Raw genomic sequence first — 21,006 nt, 5'->3', positions numbered from 1 at the left:
AAGAACACCTTACGTTTTTTATAATATTTATTTATTTTTGAGAGAGACAGAGACAGAATGCTAGTGGGTTAGGGGCAGAGATAGAAGGAGACACAGAATCCAAAGCAGGCTCCAGGCTCCGAGCTGTCAGCACAGAGCCCGACGCAGGGCTCAAACTCCTGGGCCGTGAAATCATGACCTGAGCCGAAGTCGGACACTCAACCGACTGAGCCACCCAGGCACCCCAAGAACACTTTACGTTTTAAAAAAGTTCTGTGTATATATACCCAGACACAAAATATAGACATATACATATGTGCACACCACACACAGACATAAACAGAGACATATGTCTTTTACCTATATAATATTATTTATGTGTTCTACATGATGTCTTAAGCATTGAATGTTGTTTGGCTGTTTTGGTTCACTGGCCCATTTGACCCATTGTATAAATATACACGTTGAATTTATGTGTAATGAAGGAAGGTTATCAGGTATCTGCCATTATATATTTGTAATACCCATGGTACTAAAATACCAGAATAGTGGATTAAATTAGTGAGGGAAATTTAATTTCACAGAATTGAAAATGTCTTTGTAAAGAGTAAACTAGCTATGGAAAAGATGTGTACAACAGAAATGGTACGGTTTTAGAAGTAGTGGTTTAATTAGCATAAGGGTTTTTTTGTTTTTTTGTTTTTGTTTTTGTTTTATTCAAGTTAGTTATTCAAAGTTAGTTAACATACAGTGTAGTCTTGGCTTCAGGAGTAGAACCCAGTGATTCATCTCTTACACATCACACCCCGTGCTCAGCCGTAAAGTGCCCTCCTTAATGCCTGTCAGCCATTTAACTCACCACCCCCCCCACCCTTCCCCTCCAGCACCCTCAGTTTGTTCTCCGTACTTAAGAGTCTTTTATGGTTTACCTCCCTCTGTTTTCATCTTATTTTTCCTTCCCTTCCCCTATGTTCATCTGTTGTTTCTCAAATTCCACATATGAGTGAAATCATGATATCTGACTGACTTATTTTGCTTAGCACAAGTCTTTAATAAAAATTTAGTTATAAATAATGGATCCAATTAATATTTTCCTGTTTATATTTTCAATAGGCATATGTGTATTGGCCATCTTTGTTTTCTGGATGGTGTTTTCAAAATCATTTAGCTGTAGCTATTTTAAAAGACTAAAAAAACCTCAGCAGTATTTCAAATCTATTTAAATGTAAGTTTGTATTAAAAACTCTGGGGCGCCTGGGTGACTTAAGTGTCTGACTCTTGATTTTGACTCAGGTCGTGATCTCATGGTTCATGGGATCGAGCCCCATGTTGGGCTCTGTGCTGACAATGCAGAGCCTGCTTGGGATTCTCTCTCTCCCTCTCTCTGCCCCTCTCCCGCTTGTGCACGCTCTCTTGCTCTCTCTCTCTCTCTCTCTCTCTCTCTCTCTCTCTCAAATAAACATTTTTTTAAAATGTGAATAAATGTTATTTGTTCTGTGATAAGGTTGTTGTGGTTGGAGATCAGAGTGCTGGAAAAACTAGTGTGCTGGAAATGATTGCCCAAGCACGGATATTCCCTCGAGGATCTGGGGAGATGATGACACGTTCTCCAGTTAAGGTAGGACAGCAGGCCATCCGGGCGAAGCTCCTCAGGAAAGTAGCAGCTTCTGTCGAGTTTGTTCATTGTGTTGAAATGAAGAATTGTAAATGAGAAGACTGACACATAGCACTGGGAAGTACTCCTGTTGTGGAAATCGGTGGAGACACAGCCAGGAGGCCATTGTGACAGTTGCTGGGCAGGTGAGGGGAGAGAGATGGGAGAGGAGGGCAGAGGCATGGTGGGGTCAGACTGCACTGAGCTGTTCATTGTTAGGACTCTAGATTTTATTCAATGTGAGGTTAGTGAGAGGCTAAGTAAGAGAATGGGAATATTGGCCGTGGAGTTAGTAAATATAAATTTCCTAGTTTTACTGTAAGAAGAGTAGAGAAATGGGGTAGCAACAGTGGAAATATGTTGGGTAAAGGGAGAGATTTTTATATACTGATTGTAATGATCTAGTTTCAGAGGTAAAAATGATGTAAGAGAGAGGGAACAATTGTAATAGCAAAGCCTTTGAGGTAAACAAGGCTGGGACTCATTTAATACATTCCAGCGATGTTTGAGGCAGTGTGTTGGTAAACAAAACAAAGATCTTTGCCATAATGGAGGATACGTTCTAGTAGAGGAAGGAGACAATAAATAGTAAACAGAATAAGTGACCAGATAATGTAGTATGTTAAAAGATGGTGGGTGTTTTGCCAAAAAAAAAAAAAAAAGTGGAGCCAGACAAGGGAAATGAGGCTGCCAGGGTGTTGGTAGACTGCATTGAGAAGGTGACATTTGAACCAGGATTTGCACTAAGTGAGGGAAGAAGTTGTGTGGATATCTAGTCTACGAGTGTTCCAGGCAGAGAAAAAGTTAGTGTAAAGCCCCTGAGGTGGTTAGGTGGTTTTCATGTTCGAGGCCAGTGTGGCTAGAACACAGTTAAGATTAGCAAATGATGAGGTCAGAGTATGGATAATGGGAGGCAAGGGAAAGCAGATCAGTAGGGCCTTGTTGGTCATCATGCAAACTTTGGTTTTTATTTTGAATAAAATAAGCAGTCCAGGGTTTTGAATAGAGAAATACTACTTTTTCAAAGGCTCACTCTGGCTACTGTTTTGAAAATAGACATAAGCAAGATGGGTAGAACCACGGAGACCACATGGGAAGCTATTGGAATGTCTAGGTGATTCTTACACCAGGGAAGTAGCAGTGAAGGTGATAAGAGATGGTTGGATTATGTATCTATTCTGAAAGCAGCATCAATAGGATTTCCTCAGATACTTGATAGAGAGAGTCAGTTGTCAGGACAACTCCAGTGTTTTGGGCCTGAATAAATTTCCACATGTAATTGACATGGGGAAGTCTGGAGTAGAGTGAATTAGCTCTGGGAAGAAGATCAGGAGTTTGGGACTTGCAAGGGATGTTAACAAATAAATAGGCAGTTGGAGATACAAATTTGGAGAGAGGTCTGGGCTAGCGACATAAATTTAGGACTCGTAATCAGATATCTAAAGGTGATATTTAACTCCATGATCTTACTGGGTAAGATCACCAAGGAAGTGAGGAGAGAGAAGACACAGGATGAAGGATTGTGTCCTGGGCATACCCAAGATTAACAGGTTGAGGAAGGAGCAGACAACAGAGGAGCTTCTGAAGGAGCTACCAGTGTATTAGAGGGTATCAGAACAGTGCAGTGTAGTGGAAGTCAGGTCAAGAAAATACCGAGGGGGAGGTAGTGATCAGCGAGGTTGAAAGCTGCTGACAGATCAAGGAGGGTGAAGACTGAGAATCGACCGCTGAATTTACCAGTGGAGGCAATGAAGTAGAATATGTGCAAGTTTCCTTCTGCTTGCTTCCCCTTGCTCAGTGACTCTAAGAGGCTATATTATCAGCTGTTAAGTAAAGAGAAGGGAGAAAGTGTTAAAGATTGAGCTAAGAAGGAAGACTTTCTAGGCCAGAAGTGAGTTGACAAGAGAAACTGAGAAATAATCGGGTTGCTGAGCCATACTGAGGTCCCCATTAAGATCTGTGGATATAAATTTGAGGGGAAGCTGTATGGTTGTATATTGTTTTCTTTTACGTCAGGTAGTCAGGTACAGAGTAATTGGAGAATTAGAAAATTGACACCATCAAGAATGAAGACCAGAATAGACAATGAGGCTGATTCTAGAATCTTCCAGAAATGAAGCGGTCTAGTGTGATCCATACAGAGTGCACTGTTTTGGGTCTGGGTGTGAACTCAACTATGTTGTGTAAAACTAGTTTCCTTTTCATTGCTCTATGGTTTTGTGTGAATGTACCCAACTTTATAGATCCATTTTCTATGGCTGGGCACTTGGAATACTTCCATTGTGGGGGGAAATTGACTACACCTCATGCCTTGCTCTGTAATCATCTCTAAAAACATTGTAAACCTAGCTTCTGCATTGTGAGCAGCACTGTAATTATAGCGGCTGTGGACAATGTTGTATTTTAGGAAGGGGTTAATTTTCTTCTGGCAGGTGAGTAAATCATGGACAGATTCCCTTGAAACATAAAAGGCTGGGTTTTTTGTTTTGTTTTGTTTTGTTTTGTTTTCCAGTTCACCATTACTCCTCTAGAATTTGCTAGAAGACTTCTCCTTGATGGGACTCGGAACTCAATTTTTGTCTCTCCTAAACAAGTTGCCAAAATCTTGACTTAGCCTTTTTAGCAGCTTCTTTCTGCTTTGTTTCCACATGTGCAAATGCCTTCAGGGGGCAATTGTGCACAAAAAGTAGGGCTTGGTTTTTGGAGATTCATTTCTGCTGTCCATTTTTTTCTGGGGCTTTAGCATCTTAAATTCAGGGCTGCTTGATACCCTGATCTCTGATTTTGTCTCCTCAATCCAGTAAGACTGGTAACCTTTTCTCCAGTGCTACCATGTTCCACAAATCTGGTAGCACCCTGAGAGAAAACAGCCATCAGAATGTGTCCCTAACATCCTCGGGGGTCTTGGACTGAGTTCAGGCTGCCATGGTTGCTCTCTGATGCTTTCAACCAGCTGGATTTTATTGGTTATCTAGCCCGCTTTAGGTAGTCTCACTAGAAGGAATTGTATTTTAAAAATGAAACTGGAACATTATAGAGAAGCTTGAAAAGTTAGAAAAGAAAGAAAGAAAAGGAAGGAAGGAAGGAAAGAAAGAGAAAAGAAAAGAAAAGAAAAAAGAATGTGAAGGTTAGAAGTTCTCAGGAAGGCCCTGTTCACAGGGCCTTGCATTGTTAGAGAATTCCTTATGCAAACATCACTCACTCCTTGGGCGAAGGCTGCCTTAGTTCCTCTGTGGTCAGTACCACTGTCTTTTGTGTGCACCTAGGTTTTACTATACTGTCGTGTCAGCTCTGTGTGTGCTTCTCCCAGAAGCAGTGAGGTCTAAGCCAGGGACGGTCCCTTCTTTGTTTCCCTCCTGCAACACTTGCACAGTTAGCCCTCAATAAATAGAAGTTGAATAAATGAATTGTCCTTTACCTAAATTTACCTTTGAGGTTAAATGCAAGATTTTCGTTTTGTTTTTCAAGTTTTAGATTGATGGTTTTGTGCTGAGTACTCTGTGTAGCCATTAACTGGGAAAGGAGAGGGGCAGCAGCACTTTCAGTCATGAAAGAGTAGCCTCAGGCTTGTTGGGAAATTATGACACTTGTGACAGATGTATGGACAACACAGATAAATAGTTCTGTGATCTCTGCGCTGCCATGTTGACAGCCCCCAGAGATGCTCCTGGTGTGTGCTGCGAAGGGACCTGATGCGTGCAGTGCAATGGTCCTGTCTAGGCTGTGTTAGTGCTGTGGGAGTCAACGTGAATTGTAAATGCACTGTTGTGTGTCCATTTTCTGTTAATTTCAGGTCACTCTGAGTGAAGGTCCTCACCACGTGGCCTTGTTTAAAGATAGTTCTCGGGAGTTCGATCTTACCAAAGAGGAGGATGTAAGTAGAATTTACATGAGGTTCATGTGTGTAACTTGATAATGTGTATAAGCTTATGAACGACAACTAACTGGAATATTTGTTAAAGGAAGATTATCACAGGATTTTGTTGTTTTCCATTAATAGCTTGCAGCACTAAGACATGAAATAGAACTCCGAATGAGGAAAAATGTGAAAGAAGGCTGTACTGTTAGTCCTGAGGTAAGTGTTGTAGTTCATTTTAACAGTTTTATGTAAGGTGTTTTATGGAAATCCAAATGATTGGAAATAAATCATGATATTGGCATTCATGTTTAGAGAATACAGCTGTTTCAAGACAGATTTTTTTTTTTAATATTGGAAATAATGTATCATTTGTGAGTAATTTTCTAGAGTGATTAACTTTTAGGATCAGAGAAAGGGTAACTTTTTTGTGAATGGATGAGATACAGAATTTTTAGAACACGTATCACCAATAAATCCCTAACAAACCGCCCCCCACAATTAGTTTCCTTTTGTTTTGTTTCCCTGAGTAGACCATATCCTTAAACGTAAAAGGCCCCGGACTGCAAAGGATGGTGCTTGTTGACTTACCAGGTGTGATTAATGTAAGTATATACAAAACTTACGTTTTATCTTGTTCCTATTGTGGAAAACATGTATAATGACATTTAAAACCTTTTTCTTCAAGACTGTGACATCAGGCATGGCTCCTGACACAAAGGAAACTATTTTCAGTATCAGCAAAGCTTATATGCAGAATCCTAATGCCATCATACTATGTATTCAAGGTAAATCTTATCAAAAGGTTTTAATTGCACCAATACGCTTCTTTCCTTAGCAATCTTAAGCTTTGCACGTTACATAAACATACAACATAAATATGTCTTGCCCTCCTGTAAACCATTCGTTTTATTAGTAAGTAGAAATGAAATTAAGAATATTTTAATAAAATATCACAGAAATTTTTATTAGCTAGAATTTCTTTTCATAACTAAGATAAATGTATTAAGGAAAATTTTCTTAGTATAATGTAGATACAAGGGTTAAAGTTACAAAATCTACTTGGCAATCATTGCAGTGTCATTTTTCAATTTTTTTTTTTCAGATGGATCTGTGGATGCTGAACGTAGCATTGTTACAGATTTGGTCAGTCAAATGGATCCTCATGGAAGGAGGACGATATTTGTTTTGACCAAAGTAGACCTGGCAGAAAAAAACGTGGCTAGCCCGAGCAGGGTGAGGACAAGCTCTTTATTATGAGAGAACAGATTCTTTGTATAAGCGTCAGCTGTAGCAGGAACTGGCTATAAAAACAAAAGAAACAAGCAATCAAAAAGTCCTTGTGGAATACTTTGGTGGGATTTTTCTCCTCATTAAAAACAAAGTATTAGAAAGTTACAGTAAATTACTTAAGTGTAATTTTGAAGTTTAAATAAAATTCCATAATTTCAGTTAGTTTGCTTCAGAAATTCTTAAATTACTAATGTTGCTTACTCTAATATAATCTTACGTGCTGATGTGCAGTCATTAACTACTTCTTAATTAACCACAAAATAATGATTGTGGTGTTTCTTTTCTAAATTTGTTTTTAGTTGATTTTCATAAATTAGTGTAAGACTTCTGGACATTGTGTATACTTTTCTTTTTTTTTTTTTTTGCTAATATTATATTTCCCAACTGCTCAAAGACTGTGAAGCAGATTTTTATAATAGAGAAGGCACTGGATTGGTGTTAGGCCTCAGCATTCTTATCTGGCCACCAACCGGCCGTGTGTCCTTGGACAAATCTTGTTACTTCTCTGCATCGAGTTAGTGCCTAATCCATGCTATCAATCTAGTTGGTCTCTTAGGGTCATTTTCATTTCTGAAATTCTGCAACTTCTATTCATGGGGTTCAGTGTCCCTCCTGTCCTTCTGTAACAACAAAAGAATTTTATTTCAAGGTAACGTTGTCTTACTAGGGTGCCAGTCTTGACGTAGGGCATGTTCTTTACCAAAGGTAAAGGCAGAAGGTAGTGGTTGCAAGTATAGATTTTGTAGCCAGATTGCTTGGTTTCAAAAGCTGGCTCTACCCTTTGCTAGCTGTGTCATGTTGGGTACATTTTTAAACTTTTTCAGTGCTTTAGGCTTCCTCATCTGTTGGAAATGAAGATATTAATGGTACTATCTCATAGGCTGTGAAGGTTTAATGAGTTAAATATTTGTTGTAAAGTGGTTGAAATAGTGCTCTAACATTGCAAAGTCTTATATACATGGTGGCTGTCATCTGTTATTATTGTTATATCTCTGTCCCCCATAGAACATCTGCCATTAGAACTACTCTTCCCTTGTACTACTGCATAGAGTTTCTCTCCTTCCCACCTGAAACATCTGGGACTGTGCCTCTTGTGCTGGATTCCCAGGACAGACCACCCCTAGGTTCACTGATTCTGTAGAAGAACTCACGGAACTCGGCACATAGTCGTCCTTATGCCTAAGATCTATTAACAGTATTGGATGCAAAGCAAAATCACAAAAGGCTAACATGCAAGAGCCTGGTGTCTGGAGGAAACCCGGCTCAGGTTTCCAAGAGCCCTTTCCTAGTAGAGTCATGTGGGAAATGCTCAATCCCTCCAGCAACAAGTTTCTCATGAGACTCGGCACCTGAGGTTCTTACTGGGGGCTGGTCATGTAGGCACCCTCAAGTACCAAAATTCCAGACGCCCAAAGGAAAGCCAAGTGTTCAGCCGACACCACACTGCTTGCACAATGAGTCACTGTTATGTGGAGAAAGTTTTATGTCAATGTGGGAATTGTTTACCAGTGAGGTCCTCAAATGCCAGCCAAGGACGAGCAGACCTTTCTAAGGACGGCAATCTCAGGCCTGCTGTGTTAACTCTTCTGTGCACAACCTCCATGACCTTTGCTTTGCCTTATTTTGAGGGGGAGGCCTGCTGTGGCGGTTTTGGTCCTGGTTGGAGGAGGGGAGAAGCGAGGTAGAAGCAAATTCTGTGCCTCTTTCCCAGCTCCCTTTATTTCTTTCATGTCTTTCCCCTCTTCTCTAGGATAGTTTATATTTATTTTGAAATGCAACTGAAATTTATATCAGTCCTTTTTTATACCAAAGCTTCAGCATTGGCTTAGGGCCGTGACTTGTCTTAGAGGATGGATTCTTACCTGCAGTATTAATTTGAACAGGCATAGGGAGCAGGAACTCTTACATTGTATGAGGGATTGATCTCTGTGGAAATGTGCATTTTCCTGGGGACAGGGTCTCTAGCTTTTATTACGTTTAGAAAAGGGTTTTGACCCTAAAAGAGCCAGTGGATCCCAATATTTGTAAAAAAAGAGAAAAAAAAGTCCAACTTGGTTAGGATTTATATACTTGAAGAAAAGTATGGGAAAATAAAAACAGCAGCTACTATTTATTGAGCGACTCTGTGTGCCTGGCACTGTGGTAACGTACCTACCATATTGCCTCATATCATGTTTTCAGCCATCATTTTGAAAAAGTTCAGCAGTTTACTTAAAGCTGCATAGCTAAGGAGTGGAGATATTAATGGTACTATCTCATAGGCTGTGAAGGTTTAATGAGTTAAATATTTGTTGTAAAGTGGTTGAAATAGTTGAAATTAAACTAAGGCCTGACCCCAAAGCACTGTACAGCATTCCCAGTTTTCATAATGCATCTTGTAGTGTAGTGAAATTAAATGTGCTTTTTCCCCTCAAGTAGCAATCGAAAAGCATTTTAATACTTTTGTATAGATTTATATATTTGAGGGTGTATATACAGCATTATTAAGTTTGCTTTCTGAATAGTATATTATGCTTCAAAAAATTATATAAACCTGCATCTCACATTTATTTCCCACTTTTAAAAATAGATTCAGCAGATAATTGAAGGAAAACTCTTCCCAATGAAAGCTCTAGGTTATTTTGCTGTTGTAACAGGAAAAGGTATGCAAAGATGGATTCTTACAATTTCAGTTTTTGTTGTTTTCAAATAATAAAGATTAATTTTCTTAGTGAGAATTTCATTGTCTTTCCCTAGGGAACAGCTCTGAAAGCATTGAAGCTATAAGAGAATATGAAGAAGAATTTTTTCAGAATTCAAAACTCCTAAAGTAGGTATATGTTTTAAATACTTGGAGGGAGTAACTTAAGCTGTTCTCACTTAAAGTTTGCTTTATAGCATTAGTTTGTCATTGAATTTCCAGAATTTTTCTGAAATAGTGATCTGGATGTAATAAACAGGCCTGAAGGCTACTAAGAATTAGGAGCAGCTTGGGGCGCCTGCGTGGCTTAGTCAGTTAAGCGTCCAACTTCGGCTCAAGTCGTGGGCTTGTGGTTCGTGGGTTCAGGCGCCGCGTCAGGCTCTGTGCTGACAGCTCAGAGCCTGGAGCCTGCTTTGGATTCTGTGTCTCTCTGTCTGCCCCTCCCCTGCTCATGCTTTGTCACTCTCTGTCTCCTAAAAGTGAATAAACATTAAAAAAAATTAAAAAAAAAAAAAAAGAATTAGGAGCAGGTTATCACATGGTACAATACATGCTCTCATGAAAACCTGCCCCTGGGGATATGAGCACTGAAGGACAACACGGACACATCTTTAGTTGTTTTACTTATGAAGTGACTTTTTTAAGATCAACACTTACATTTTTATTTATTTATTTTTTTGAAGAAACCCATCCTTCTAGTATTTATGTTTACTTATTTTTTAAGTAAACTCTGCCCCCAACATGGGGCTTAGACTCAAAACCCCAAGATGAAAGATGAAGAGTTGCATGCTGTACTGACTGAGCCAGCCAGACACCCCCAACAATTCAAAATTTAGATTTTTAAATACATGTACTCGTTTCTCTTTCAGTATTGGGGAAAGTGAGAGTGGGGGTTGGGGATGTCAAAGGGGTATCTTTGAAAAGATATTGACAGAAAATAAGATCCTGAAAAAAAGTAAAAAGGAGTTAAATGACAACTGAATTACCTTGTATGTAGAGAGTCTCTTAAAATGGCAAGGTATGTTTGCCTCTGCATTAGTACAGTAAATCAAGATAGTTCTTGCAAACATAGTCTTGAGTCTTATCTGTGGGGACGGGAACTGACAGGTGTAGAGAACTGAGGTGTCCAGCATGGCAGGCACTGGCCTCGGGTGATTATTTAAGTGTGAATTAGTTAACTTTAAAGAAATTAAAACTCCAGTTTCTCAGCACACTAGCCATACACTCCAAGGGCTCAATAGCCCCATGTGGCTGGTAGCTGCCATGTTGGATAGCTCAGATACAGGACATTGTCTGTATCACAGAATGTTTTATTGGATAGTGCTAGTATAAAATGTGAGAGTGGTATTCTCATTATATTATCATAACGAGCACGTTTCCAAATTTGGTGATAGTTATCGTCCTTCTTGCCATTTTTATGTACTTTAGCTTTTATTATTTTTTAATAGGACAAGCATGCTAAAGGCACACCAAGTGACTACAAGAAATTTAAGCCTCGCTGTATCAGACTGCTTTTGGAAAATGGTACGAGAGTCCGTTGAGCAACAGGCTGATAGTTTCAAAGGTAAGTTGGCTGTTTAAAATAAGCTGACAACTTTAGACATTTTATTAGTTGGCAAGGTTAGGTATCCGTCAGATTTTTTATTCCTTTAACAGTGGCTTTTTACTTCCATTTCCTGTTAGATAATATGTGGAAAATGGAAAAAATATAAATCTTTAGTTGTTGTACGAGAACACTTTCTCCTTCAGAGGAAACATCCCAAGGAGGACTTTGCAGATTTTCAACACAGTAGAAAGTTTGCAGTAGTGTTTGAGAGCAAGAGCTTAGTAAACCATAGGGACTCAGATTCCCCCTTCTAGAGGGAAGAGGGGACTGGTGTTGGGGGGCAGAGCAGCCTGTGCTTCAGCTACTTTGTACCAGTTCCTGAATGCCACGCTTTCTTGCCCCTTGGCTTTGCTTCCATAGTTTCATTTGATGAGAGTATACTTACCTTCCCTTTTCCCATGTAGAAAGTCCACCTGCTGAGTCCCTCAGCAACCTTAAGAGTATTGTTACTCTCATTTTACAGAAGAATAAACTGGGGCACAGAGTAACTTACCTAAGTGGTGCACCCAGCTCATACACGGTCGAGAATAGACCCAGGATTTGAATCTTGGTGGTGTGATTCCAGAATCCATGCCTTTAGCAGCTGTACTAAGCTGTTCCCTTGTGTGTGTTGTGGATTGAAAATGGAGAAACTAAAGTTAAGGAGATTAGTTTGGAAAACTTGCAGAGGTGAGATTCTGACATGTTGAGAGCCCACGGCACTCAGGAGCCATAGGTGTGCACTCAGCAATTCCGTTAGTACAGAGATGTGTGAGATCACCTTTAACCACTGCAGCTGGGAAGAAAGAGAATCCTTAAACTGGAACAACTTTTCTTCTTCCTTAGCAACACGTTTTAACCTTGAAACTGAGTGGAAGAATAACTATCCTCGCCTACGAGAACTTGACCGGGTAACGTTTGTGTACCTCATGTATTTTGTATATGTCTTATTTGATACTGTGCTCTAACAAAAATTTATGTTGATGAGCAAACTCTGGTAAGCCAACCTGCTTCGGTTTTGACCATAAGATTACTAATGTAGAGCTGCAAGAATACATTCCCGGAGCAGTTATCTCTTCTATGATAATTTAAATTATTTATTACATAATATTAAAAAATAATTACAGATCATAAGATACTAAAGCAAGTATTTAAAAATGTTTTCTGATAAAATGAAGAACATTCTTTAAAGGTCTTCTAGAATTAACATATTTATGTATTACAGACTTTTTAAAATCGTACATCGACTCATTTACCTTTTCAGCATTTACTATGGAGAAATACACTCTGATTAGTGGGACTTAAATATTGGTATTCCTTGATTTTAAAATGCCGTCTTTTATAAAACAGCATCAGTTTACTAATACTAATGAACTAAATTAATATGTACTAATACGTTCACATAACATTTGTTATGTGAAAAACTTACCTGACTGAATAAATGTTACATGAAAAACTACAGTGAGCATTGAATGAATAAGGTAGACATTTGTGTCAGTGTCTTTGTCCTTATCTGGCTATTTCTCATTCCTAAAAATGAGACTAGAAGAGAAGAGCATTATTTGCTGGTCATGCCTGCTTCAAACCTAAGCTCAGCCTGCTTGCCTGTCAGAGGCCTTTGTAGAGATCTCTGAAACTCATGGCAGGGCAGACTGACTCTCTTGTGAAAATCTTACTTATTTGTATCTATATTACCTAGAACGAACTATTTGAAAAAGCTAAAAACGAAATCCTCGATGAAGTTATCAGTCTGAGCCAGGTCACACCAAAACATTGGTGAGTATTTGACCTTTTCTCAAAAATATTGCTATATAGATCATAATGAAATACTAACATTTAGGTTGATAAAGCAGTGATTTATTGTAGCCTTGGCTCATCCCCCAAAACACTTAGTAAATAAGTAATAGTATAAAAGTATGTCTTTTTTCAAAACATAACCACTTTTGTTGTCTAACCAGGTAAGTATTTAAGTACAATAAATTATGTATTTATTTAAATATGTTTCAGAAAAGATATTCTGAAAAATTGTTCTCTCCACAGTCTTTTTAAGTCTTGTTTCATCTTAGGTTTTTCTTTACCTTATACTTAGTAAACACTTAATTTTGATTTCTTTCAAGTCATTTAGGCAAAAGTTTCATCTAATTGTGCTTAAAGATTAGTCTTTCAAAATTGGTTACTCTTGTTAGATTAATCACAGAGAACAAAACTATCGAGAAAATTGGTTTGTAAAGGGAAAAGGGTATGTGTTTTTAAGTTCTCATTTCTGAGCAGGAGCAGTTGGTGCTTTTTATAATATACACCTCATATGTTTTGTACAAATAATATTTCAAGTTGAATTCTATTTGAGATTCTTAAAAAATAGCAGGTAAATCCATCCTTTTGAAAACTACTCCTGCAAATCTCTCTCAGGGCAAACTATCACCTTCTATTTATGCGTATGTGAATTTGGCACTCTTAAATTTATTGGAATGGGTCACTAACCAGAATAGGTTCTATGTACCTCAAGTAAGCTATGTATAAATAGCCTTGATTTTTTTTGCAGTCATATTTTAATGAACAAATTCATTGTACATAAATTATGTTTCTAATGAAGCCTATACTGTTTCTAAGAATGTATCATTCTTGGAATAGAACTATCCTTATTGCCATTCTTTATAAATATTTTCTGTACCTCTTCTGTTGAAGAGGTTCTGTGAAGAGTTGAAGATTATCAAAATTGAGCCTAGACAGTTAGTGTCCAGTACTTAAGTTTGAATTCAGTATTGCTAGTTTCCCCATCCTGGTGCCCTTTCTTCCTCAGTGGTGAACCATTTTCTTTCTTTAAGGAGTCAAAATTTGCCTACTTTTAATCTCCTCTCCTTATCCCCAAAAGGATTCTGATCTTATCTATACTTGTTGATTGATTAGTCAAGTGTGTATATATATCCAGATTATCTTTGTTATTATTTGTATTTTAAACCAGTTCTGTGGCTTTCTGTAAGCCAAATGGCTTTTGAAATTGCGAGAGGTAGATGTATATACACAGCCACACACGCACATGCGTGCGCACGCGCATAAAGAATGAACACTACTTCCATTCTAGGTTATATGAGGACAGTATACACGGAAAGTGATTTGTAAACTGTAATAGCTGGTAATGCTGTTTATGGGAGAAAAATAGGGTGCCTCTGTAAATTCCTGGCATCACCAGATGAAATGGTTAGTGTCGTTTGGGCAGAACAGTCTGAAATCAAAGTATTCCTGCACTGAAGTGAACCATGAGGTTAAACACCGTTTATTTAGTATGCAGGTGGCTGAAGGGAATTGTGAAGGGCTGAGAAGCCTATATTTCCAGAGTGCGTGTAGAGAAGGCAGGGGAGGGAAGGAGGACATCTAGCTGCTAGCGATGTATTTTGTGAGCCGCTGGAGCAGGTGATTCTGTATTTTATCAGATCAACTTTTTTTTTTTTTCCTGGTTCTAAAGCTTGATACAAACATAGATCAAAATAGCAGGTCCTAATTGTAACTGTTCATGCCACACTGAATTCAACTGCATTGTACCCAAAATATTTTATTTTTGTGACATAGTTGATGTTGCCTTAAGCAGTATTTTGTTCTTGTTGCATAATGAATGCCTTATGTGATATTTTAGGGTGCATGCCTAAGATTAATTATTTCATTGCCAGGACTATTTGATCTATATTTGGTGATCTGGAAACAGTGTTACAAGCGTTTTGTGTCCTAAACATGATAGTTTGTTATTAAAGGCATTCTAGTCTACTGTAACTATATTTTAAGAAAGTTATTGGGGGTTTATATTCAACGTAAGTTGCATTATAGGGAGAAATAGGCTCTCAGCGTTTCCACACAATATACCTGACCTGATCATCAGGGATTGATTGCTGACATTAAGTATAAGATATTGATATATCGTTAACATTATGTTACTATAGATAGATCTTTTTTTCATATGTCATTTAGAAGGATAGCCGGATGGATTTATAGAAACACTTTAAAAAATGCTACAGTGTTATGCATACAGCTATTGGTTAAAAGTACTGAGTTTATTTTGTTGAAATTTGAAAAAATGAAAGGAAAATGGGAACTCACAGTTGAGTCCCCTGACTCAGATTTGAGGAATCAGAAAAGATCTCTGATACCATAATCCTGGATTTAAAGAATAAGTGGTGTGACAGGAGAATTGCAGAGGCCAGGAGATGAGAGAAGGCAAGGGGACACAGGTGGCTGAGGGCTGTTACCTACAGCTTTAGCATAGAAGGAGGCAAGAGGCAGGAGAGAAAGCAGTAGATAGAAACAAGATACAGATTATTAAGGGCCATACAAGCCATGTTCAGAAGCTTGGAATTTATCCCATGAGCACCCAGGGCCACTGAATATCTTTAGGGCAGATTTGCAGTTTAGAAAGATCTTTATAGTAGGGCAAGTGGGATGCTGTGAAGAAGGAGGCAGTGAGCAAGGAGGCCACTGGCTGCTGAAATTACTAGATGAGAGATGATGGCAGCTTGAACTTGAGTCGGGATGGTGCAGATGGAGAAGAGGAGACAGTTTTGAAATATTTGAGGAGTTACCTAGCAGATAGAATTGACAGGATTTAGTGACTGGATGTGTAGATAATGTGAGTGCATTTCTACATAGTAATTACATTGCTGCTAATTTATAGGAGTGAAGATATATTTGACAAAGATGAACATAAGAATCGTAAGAATCGTCACCATGGTTTTGTATTAGTGTAAAAAAATTGAAAACTTCTGTTTCCTATTTGAAATTACGTCATATTTGATTTATTCATAGAGTGTATTACTGTGATGACACTATGGAAGAATGTAGGAAATTGACATGGAAAACGGTACAATATGCTTTTAACTAACGTAGTATGTGCCATTTGATCCACTCATGTAAACAAACAAATATTTATGCAGGCATTAAATGTTTTATTGATAAATAAAGCTGTGAATAGTGGTTATACCACTGAAAGGGGAATTATGGAGGACTTACTACTTTTTCTGTATTGGTTGAAGTTATTATATAGGGTAAGTCCTTTGCTTTGAAAGAAGAAATTTCTATTTTGAAAAGTGTTTTGATTAACATGCAGTGTAGACAAAGATCCTGGAGGTACAGAGGTGAATGAGCAGAACTATAATGTTAACTGAATTTTGTGTGTTTATGGACTTTTCCCTAGATGATGGCAAAATTTAGAATAGAGAAGTCTACCATCATCTAAAACATGCTAGGAAACGTAAACAAGGGCTCAAGTCAGGGTAGCAGACGGTGTAAACTGGCCTCACAGGACTGGAGTTTACACGAGAGCTGAGGACTCTTGTCCGGGGAGAGATTTTGGATTGAAGGGAACCTGGCTTCCACTCCCTAACTCAGCACCTTCCAGTCAACAGGATGTGAGGACAGTCACTGTCTGGAAGGGAGAGCCAGGAAAGGTCTGAGGATATATGGAACGGGGAAAGAGTGGGAATGTAAAGCGGTTTGTTTGTTATGGAACAGAGTATTGGGGGCACAATAAACATGATTAGGAGGGAGAGGAGCAGGAGGAGTGTGGACAGAGGACAGCAGCTTGGTGACGAAAGGGCAGGTGAGGATGGGTGACGGGAGCTCCCTGTGGTGGACTGGAAAACAGCCTCCTTTGCGAACATTACCTAAGCTCGTCAGGATTTGGTGGTCTGGGATTTTGTTGTTATCTCCTCGAAAGGGTGTCTGGAATGTCAGTTCCTCCCCCACAGACCCCTGGGAGGAGGTAACAGACCAAGTCTTTTCTGATGCAGGAGTGGCAAAAAGCCCTGGTGGTCAGAGGCTGGATCCTGGTTTTTTGCTTATCTTTCAGAAATCTTGGGTTTGTGTTTAAAATTTTATCCAAATAGGAGGCACTGACAAGCTTTTTTTCTTCCAGCCTGCTCCTGAGATTTTCCGCCTATCATTATGTGTCATTAACACCATGACTAAATTGACTTTGTCCTTCTGGTCCTCTGTGGTGTGTCCTCTCCTCACACTCTTTCTTTTGTTTCCTGCTTGTAACCCAAAAAAAACCCTGAAAGTTAGCAAGGGGAAACCAGCAGCTAAGCCGATTGACTCAGTACACTTGACTTTACACAAAATGTTAAGTGAGTATGAGCAGTCTTGGCTGGGAGGGAGTGTTGGCGCTCCTCAACTAAGAAAATTGCATCTTGGCTTCTGGACAGCCGGGATGTTGCTGCTACAAAAGTGGCTGTCGTAGACGGTTGAGGTTGCTGACCGCTTTTGGTAAGCAGAATGTTTTTTGTATGTTGTCGTATTATCTCGCAGTAGAAATTAGTTTGGGAGAAGCCAAATACATATTTTCTTGAGAGTTCAGTTTTTTTCTTCATTGAAATAGTTGTTTTTTTCTTGCTTAGAGATCTGTGGTCTTGTAAGGTACTTTTTAAGGCAGGATTCTCAACTTGATTATGCATCCTTTATAGTGTTGCCTTTATCATGATGTGTTGACCAGTTTTACCTAGCAATATCCCATAACATCTCTGTGCTCTGTGCTGTGGTCTGATAAATTGTTAAAATTATACCTAGAAATTCTCAGTCTTGGACTGCACTTTTCAGTCAATACATAAAAAGTCTGTATAGGCAAATAAGCACAGGAAAAGATACTTAAAAGTATTCGCCATTAGGGAAATGCAAACGAAACTGCAATGAGATACCACCATAAACCTGTCAGAATGACTAACCATATCAAATGTTGGCAAGAAGCAGAGCATCTACAACTCTCATACTGTGCTGGTGGGAATGTAAAATAGTTCACCCATTTGGACAGTTTGGCAGTATCATAAAAAGTTAACTATGTAGCTACCAAATGATCCAGCTCTTCCAATCCTAGATATTTTGCCCGAGAGAAGCAAAAGTATGTGTCCGTAAAGACTTGCATGTGAAAGCTCATTACGGCTTCATTTGGAAGAACTAACGGTGGGAAACAACCCAGATGTCCAATAGCAGCTAAATATGTAAACAGATCCATGCAGTGGAATATTACTCAGCAATAAAAAGGAGTGAGACAGGGGCGCCTGAATGGCTCATCAGTTAAGTGGCAGACTCTTCATTTCGGCTCAGGTCATGATCTCATGGTTCGTGAAATCGAGCCCCACATTGGGCTCCGCACTCACAATGCATGGAGCCTGCTTCCCGTTCTTTCTCTCCCTCTCTCTTCTCCTCCCCCACTCGCAATTGCTCTCTCTCAAATAAATAGACTTAAAAATAATTTTTAAAAAAAGGAGTGAAACATTGATACATACAACAATATGGAGAAATCTCAAAATGGTTTTGCCGAGTGAAAGAAGACAGACAAAAATAAGAGTATATACTGTATGGTTGCATTTACACACAATTCTAGAAAATATAAGCCAACCTCTAGTAACTGAAAGCAGATCCAGCGGCTAGAACTTTTGAAGATGATGGATAGGTTGGTTCTCTTGATTGTGGTGATACACAGGTTTGTTCATATGTCAGGACTGTAAATATGATACTTCAATGCAGCTGTTTTTAAAAACAATATAATATTTAAATTTGATGTTCTTGAAACTTGTTTTGTCTAATTTCAGGGAGGAAATCCTTCAGCAGTCTTTGTGGGAAAGAGTATCAACTCATGTGATTGAAAACATCTATCTTCCAGCTGCACAGACCATGAATTCAGGGACTTTTAATACAACAGTGGACATCAAGCTTAAACAGTGGACTGATAAACAGCTTCCTAATAAAGCAGTAGAGGTTAGGATATAATTTAATTAAATGGGTAAGAAGCATTATGTGAAGGGAGTAGGAGCCGTGAATTTTAGGTTTTATTCCCATCACAGCCACTTTTTCTCCTTTTAGTCTTTAGGCTCCATTTATTCTCTATTCCTTATCTCTGTGTTGGGGTCAGCCTTAATCCTATTACCAGTTACTACCACTATAAAAATTTACTGATTGGCATTTTGTTGGTCCGAGGGCATTGGTCCTGTTCCAAAGATAGCATTTAACAAAACCAGCAAAATTTGCTTAACTGTGAACTGTTTTTAACTTTTTCTGCGAATAAGGATCCCATAAGAAAAATGTTTAATGGTTGAACTATTTCATCTATTGATTTTCTGCAGGGCTCAGTTGCACTTAAATAATCATTTCCTTAGTTAGGATCCTGCCAGAACATTAGACCAAGAATTATAAGAAAGTCCCTTAAAGAATGCTTATCTGTTACACATTGGCTATACCACGTAGTAGTTGGGTGGTCTTTGGACTCCAGGTGCTTAACCTTTCTGTTTACTCGTACAGTAGGGATGATGATGTTGCCCACCTCGCAGATTGTTATAAGGAGTAAATGTGCGTAATACATAAAATACTTAGACACACCTGGCCCACGGTAACTGCGCAGTAAATGCCAGCTGCTGTTACTGTGATGATGAGCATCCCCTGAGCTGATCTGAAGAATCATTGCGCTCGCTCAGTAAGACGCGGTGTGTTCTGTGCCTCTTTGTGAGGTTGCTCACAAAATGAGAGTCAGTGTCAAAGATAATTTCATTTTTCATACTTACCTTGTCAGCTTCTAATTACTTGGGCGTCATTCCCCCCTCTCCTGTCCTGCTCCAGCCCTGACTGCACCTGTTTTCTCAGTTTCTTCCAGCTTCTCTTTCTGAGAGCTGGCAGCTGCTCTGCTGAAGCTGCATACTGCTGACCCCTGTCAGTTCTCCACACATTTACCCCTGAAATAGCTAGAGAGCTGCTGCCATCACTCACCAGCTCTCCTCACAACCTGCCTAAAAACATCTGTGCGGCCCCGGTCCCACGGTGGGATATTTTCACATCCTAAGGCTCGGCCGTGGAAGTGGTCATTCTGTCTCCTGCCACCTTCTCCCTTCTCACCTGGGTGTGGCGGAGACATGAGGATCTGCGAAAGGTCAGGAAACATAGATTCTAATACCTCACTGGATATTCTTGAACAGCCATCTTTTTTATGCCGTGATTTCTTCATGTTTAAAAGGACCAAGGCTAAATAAAAAACACAGCATTAACCAGCCCACTTAATCATAAGTAGATTTAGTTCTTTGTTACTTCTGGCACTGGGCTCTTCCTTCCAGGTAATTAGGAGTTAGCTGTGATAGAGCCTGAATACTGCTGGGCTCTGTTTGAAGGTATTGATGCTTTGCTTCCTATATTTGCATAAAGGCAAACATGTGAAGAAGACTAAATCGTTATGAAATTTTAAACTTTCTGCAGAATGAAAGAAGCAGGCAGACTCACCTCTTGTACAGAAGGAAATAAATTAGTGAACTAAGTCTGGGGGCTGATTGGAGTACAGACCTTAAGTCAAGGGGGCAATTTCTTTTCAGCTCCAGCTAGTGTTATGTAGGAATGTGGGTACAGTGCTGCCGGATAGTTCAAGAGAGGCTGGAAACACAGATTTTTATATGAAGTCTCTCTCTTTTTAATGTTGGCTCTGTTTGTTAAAATTTAAAACACCATGTAGGTCTAGCAAAACATGTCAGGACGCCAAATCTACCCCACTAGCTATCAGTGTGAGATCTCTAGGCCAGTGTTTATGTATGCGGCCTTTAAAAAAAAAAAAAGTGGTTTCATATGTACTTTGTGATAAGCTTATTTCATCTGTTTGGCTTTAATTCACATGTTTGTCATGTTACATATTAAATATAAGTATGTACTGTGAATACAGCTTTTTTTGTTTTAAATCTAGGTTGCTTGGGAGACCCTACAAGAAGAATTTTCCCGCTTCATGACAGAACCAAAAGGGAAAGAGCATGATGACATATTTGATAAACTTAAAGAGGCTGTTAAGGAAGAAAGTATTAAGCGCCACAAGTGGAATGATTTTGCGGAGGACAGCTTGGTATGTCATTTGTATGTTAAGGTGTCGGCCTCATGCTTTTATATAATTTCTCAAATTGGTATCTTTTTGTAGGAAGCTGTTTTTATATGACCATTTCAATTAGGTTCTGAAT

General features: G+C 39.0%; 1 protein-coding gene across 5 annotated transcripts in view; it reads left to right on the top strand.

Moving 5' to 3' along the window:
• The window catches only part of OPA1 (OPA1 mitochondrial dynamin like GTPase), an 85,142-nt gene that overhangs the window by 28,326 nt on the left and 35,810 nt on the right, over nucleotides 1–21,006 (top strand). For all 5 annotated transcript variants that reach the window (XR_006299388.1, XM_043594571.1, XM_043594568.1 and 2 more), the window contains 13 exons: nucleotides 1,484–1,597; nucleotides 5,427–5,507; nucleotides 5,634–5,708; nucleotides 6,023–6,094; nucleotides 6,178–6,277; nucleotides 6,595–6,725; nucleotides 9,352–9,424; nucleotides 9,519–9,591; nucleotides 10,911–11,026; nucleotides 11,894–11,958; nucleotides 12,747–12,823; nucleotides 18,619–18,784; nucleotides 20,742–20,894. Coding sequence is in view for 4 of the 5 variants with exons in the window: in XM_043594571.1 (XP_043450506.1) it covers nucleotides 1,484–1,597; nucleotides 5,427–5,507; nucleotides 5,634–5,708; nucleotides 6,023–6,094; nucleotides 6,178–6,277; nucleotides 6,595–6,725; nucleotides 9,352–9,424; nucleotides 9,519–9,591; nucleotides 10,911–11,026; nucleotides 11,894–11,958; nucleotides 12,747–12,823; nucleotides 18,619–18,784; nucleotides 20,742–20,894 (1,296 nt within the window). In the remaining variant the exon portion in view is untranslated. The remainder of the gene's footprint in view (nucleotides 1–1,483; nucleotides 1,598–5,426; nucleotides 5,508–5,633; nucleotides 5,709–6,022; nucleotides 6,095–6,177; nucleotides 6,278–6,594; nucleotides 6,726–9,351; nucleotides 9,425–9,518; nucleotides 9,592–10,910; nucleotides 11,027–11,893; nucleotides 11,959–12,746; nucleotides 12,824–18,618; nucleotides 18,785–20,741; nucleotides 20,895–21,006) is intronic.

Source organism: Prionailurus bengalensis, chromosome C2, assembly GCF_016509475.1.
Source record: "Prionailurus bengalensis isolate Pbe53 chromosome C2, Fcat_Pben_1.1_paternal_pri, whole genome shotgun sequence".
Classification (NCBI taxonomy): domain Eukaryota; kingdom Metazoa; phylum Chordata; class Mammalia; order Carnivora; family Felidae; genus Prionailurus; species Prionailurus bengalensis.
The sequence above is the reverse complement of the archived record's forward strand: the minus strand, read 5'-3'. Positions and strand labels throughout refer to the sequence as shown.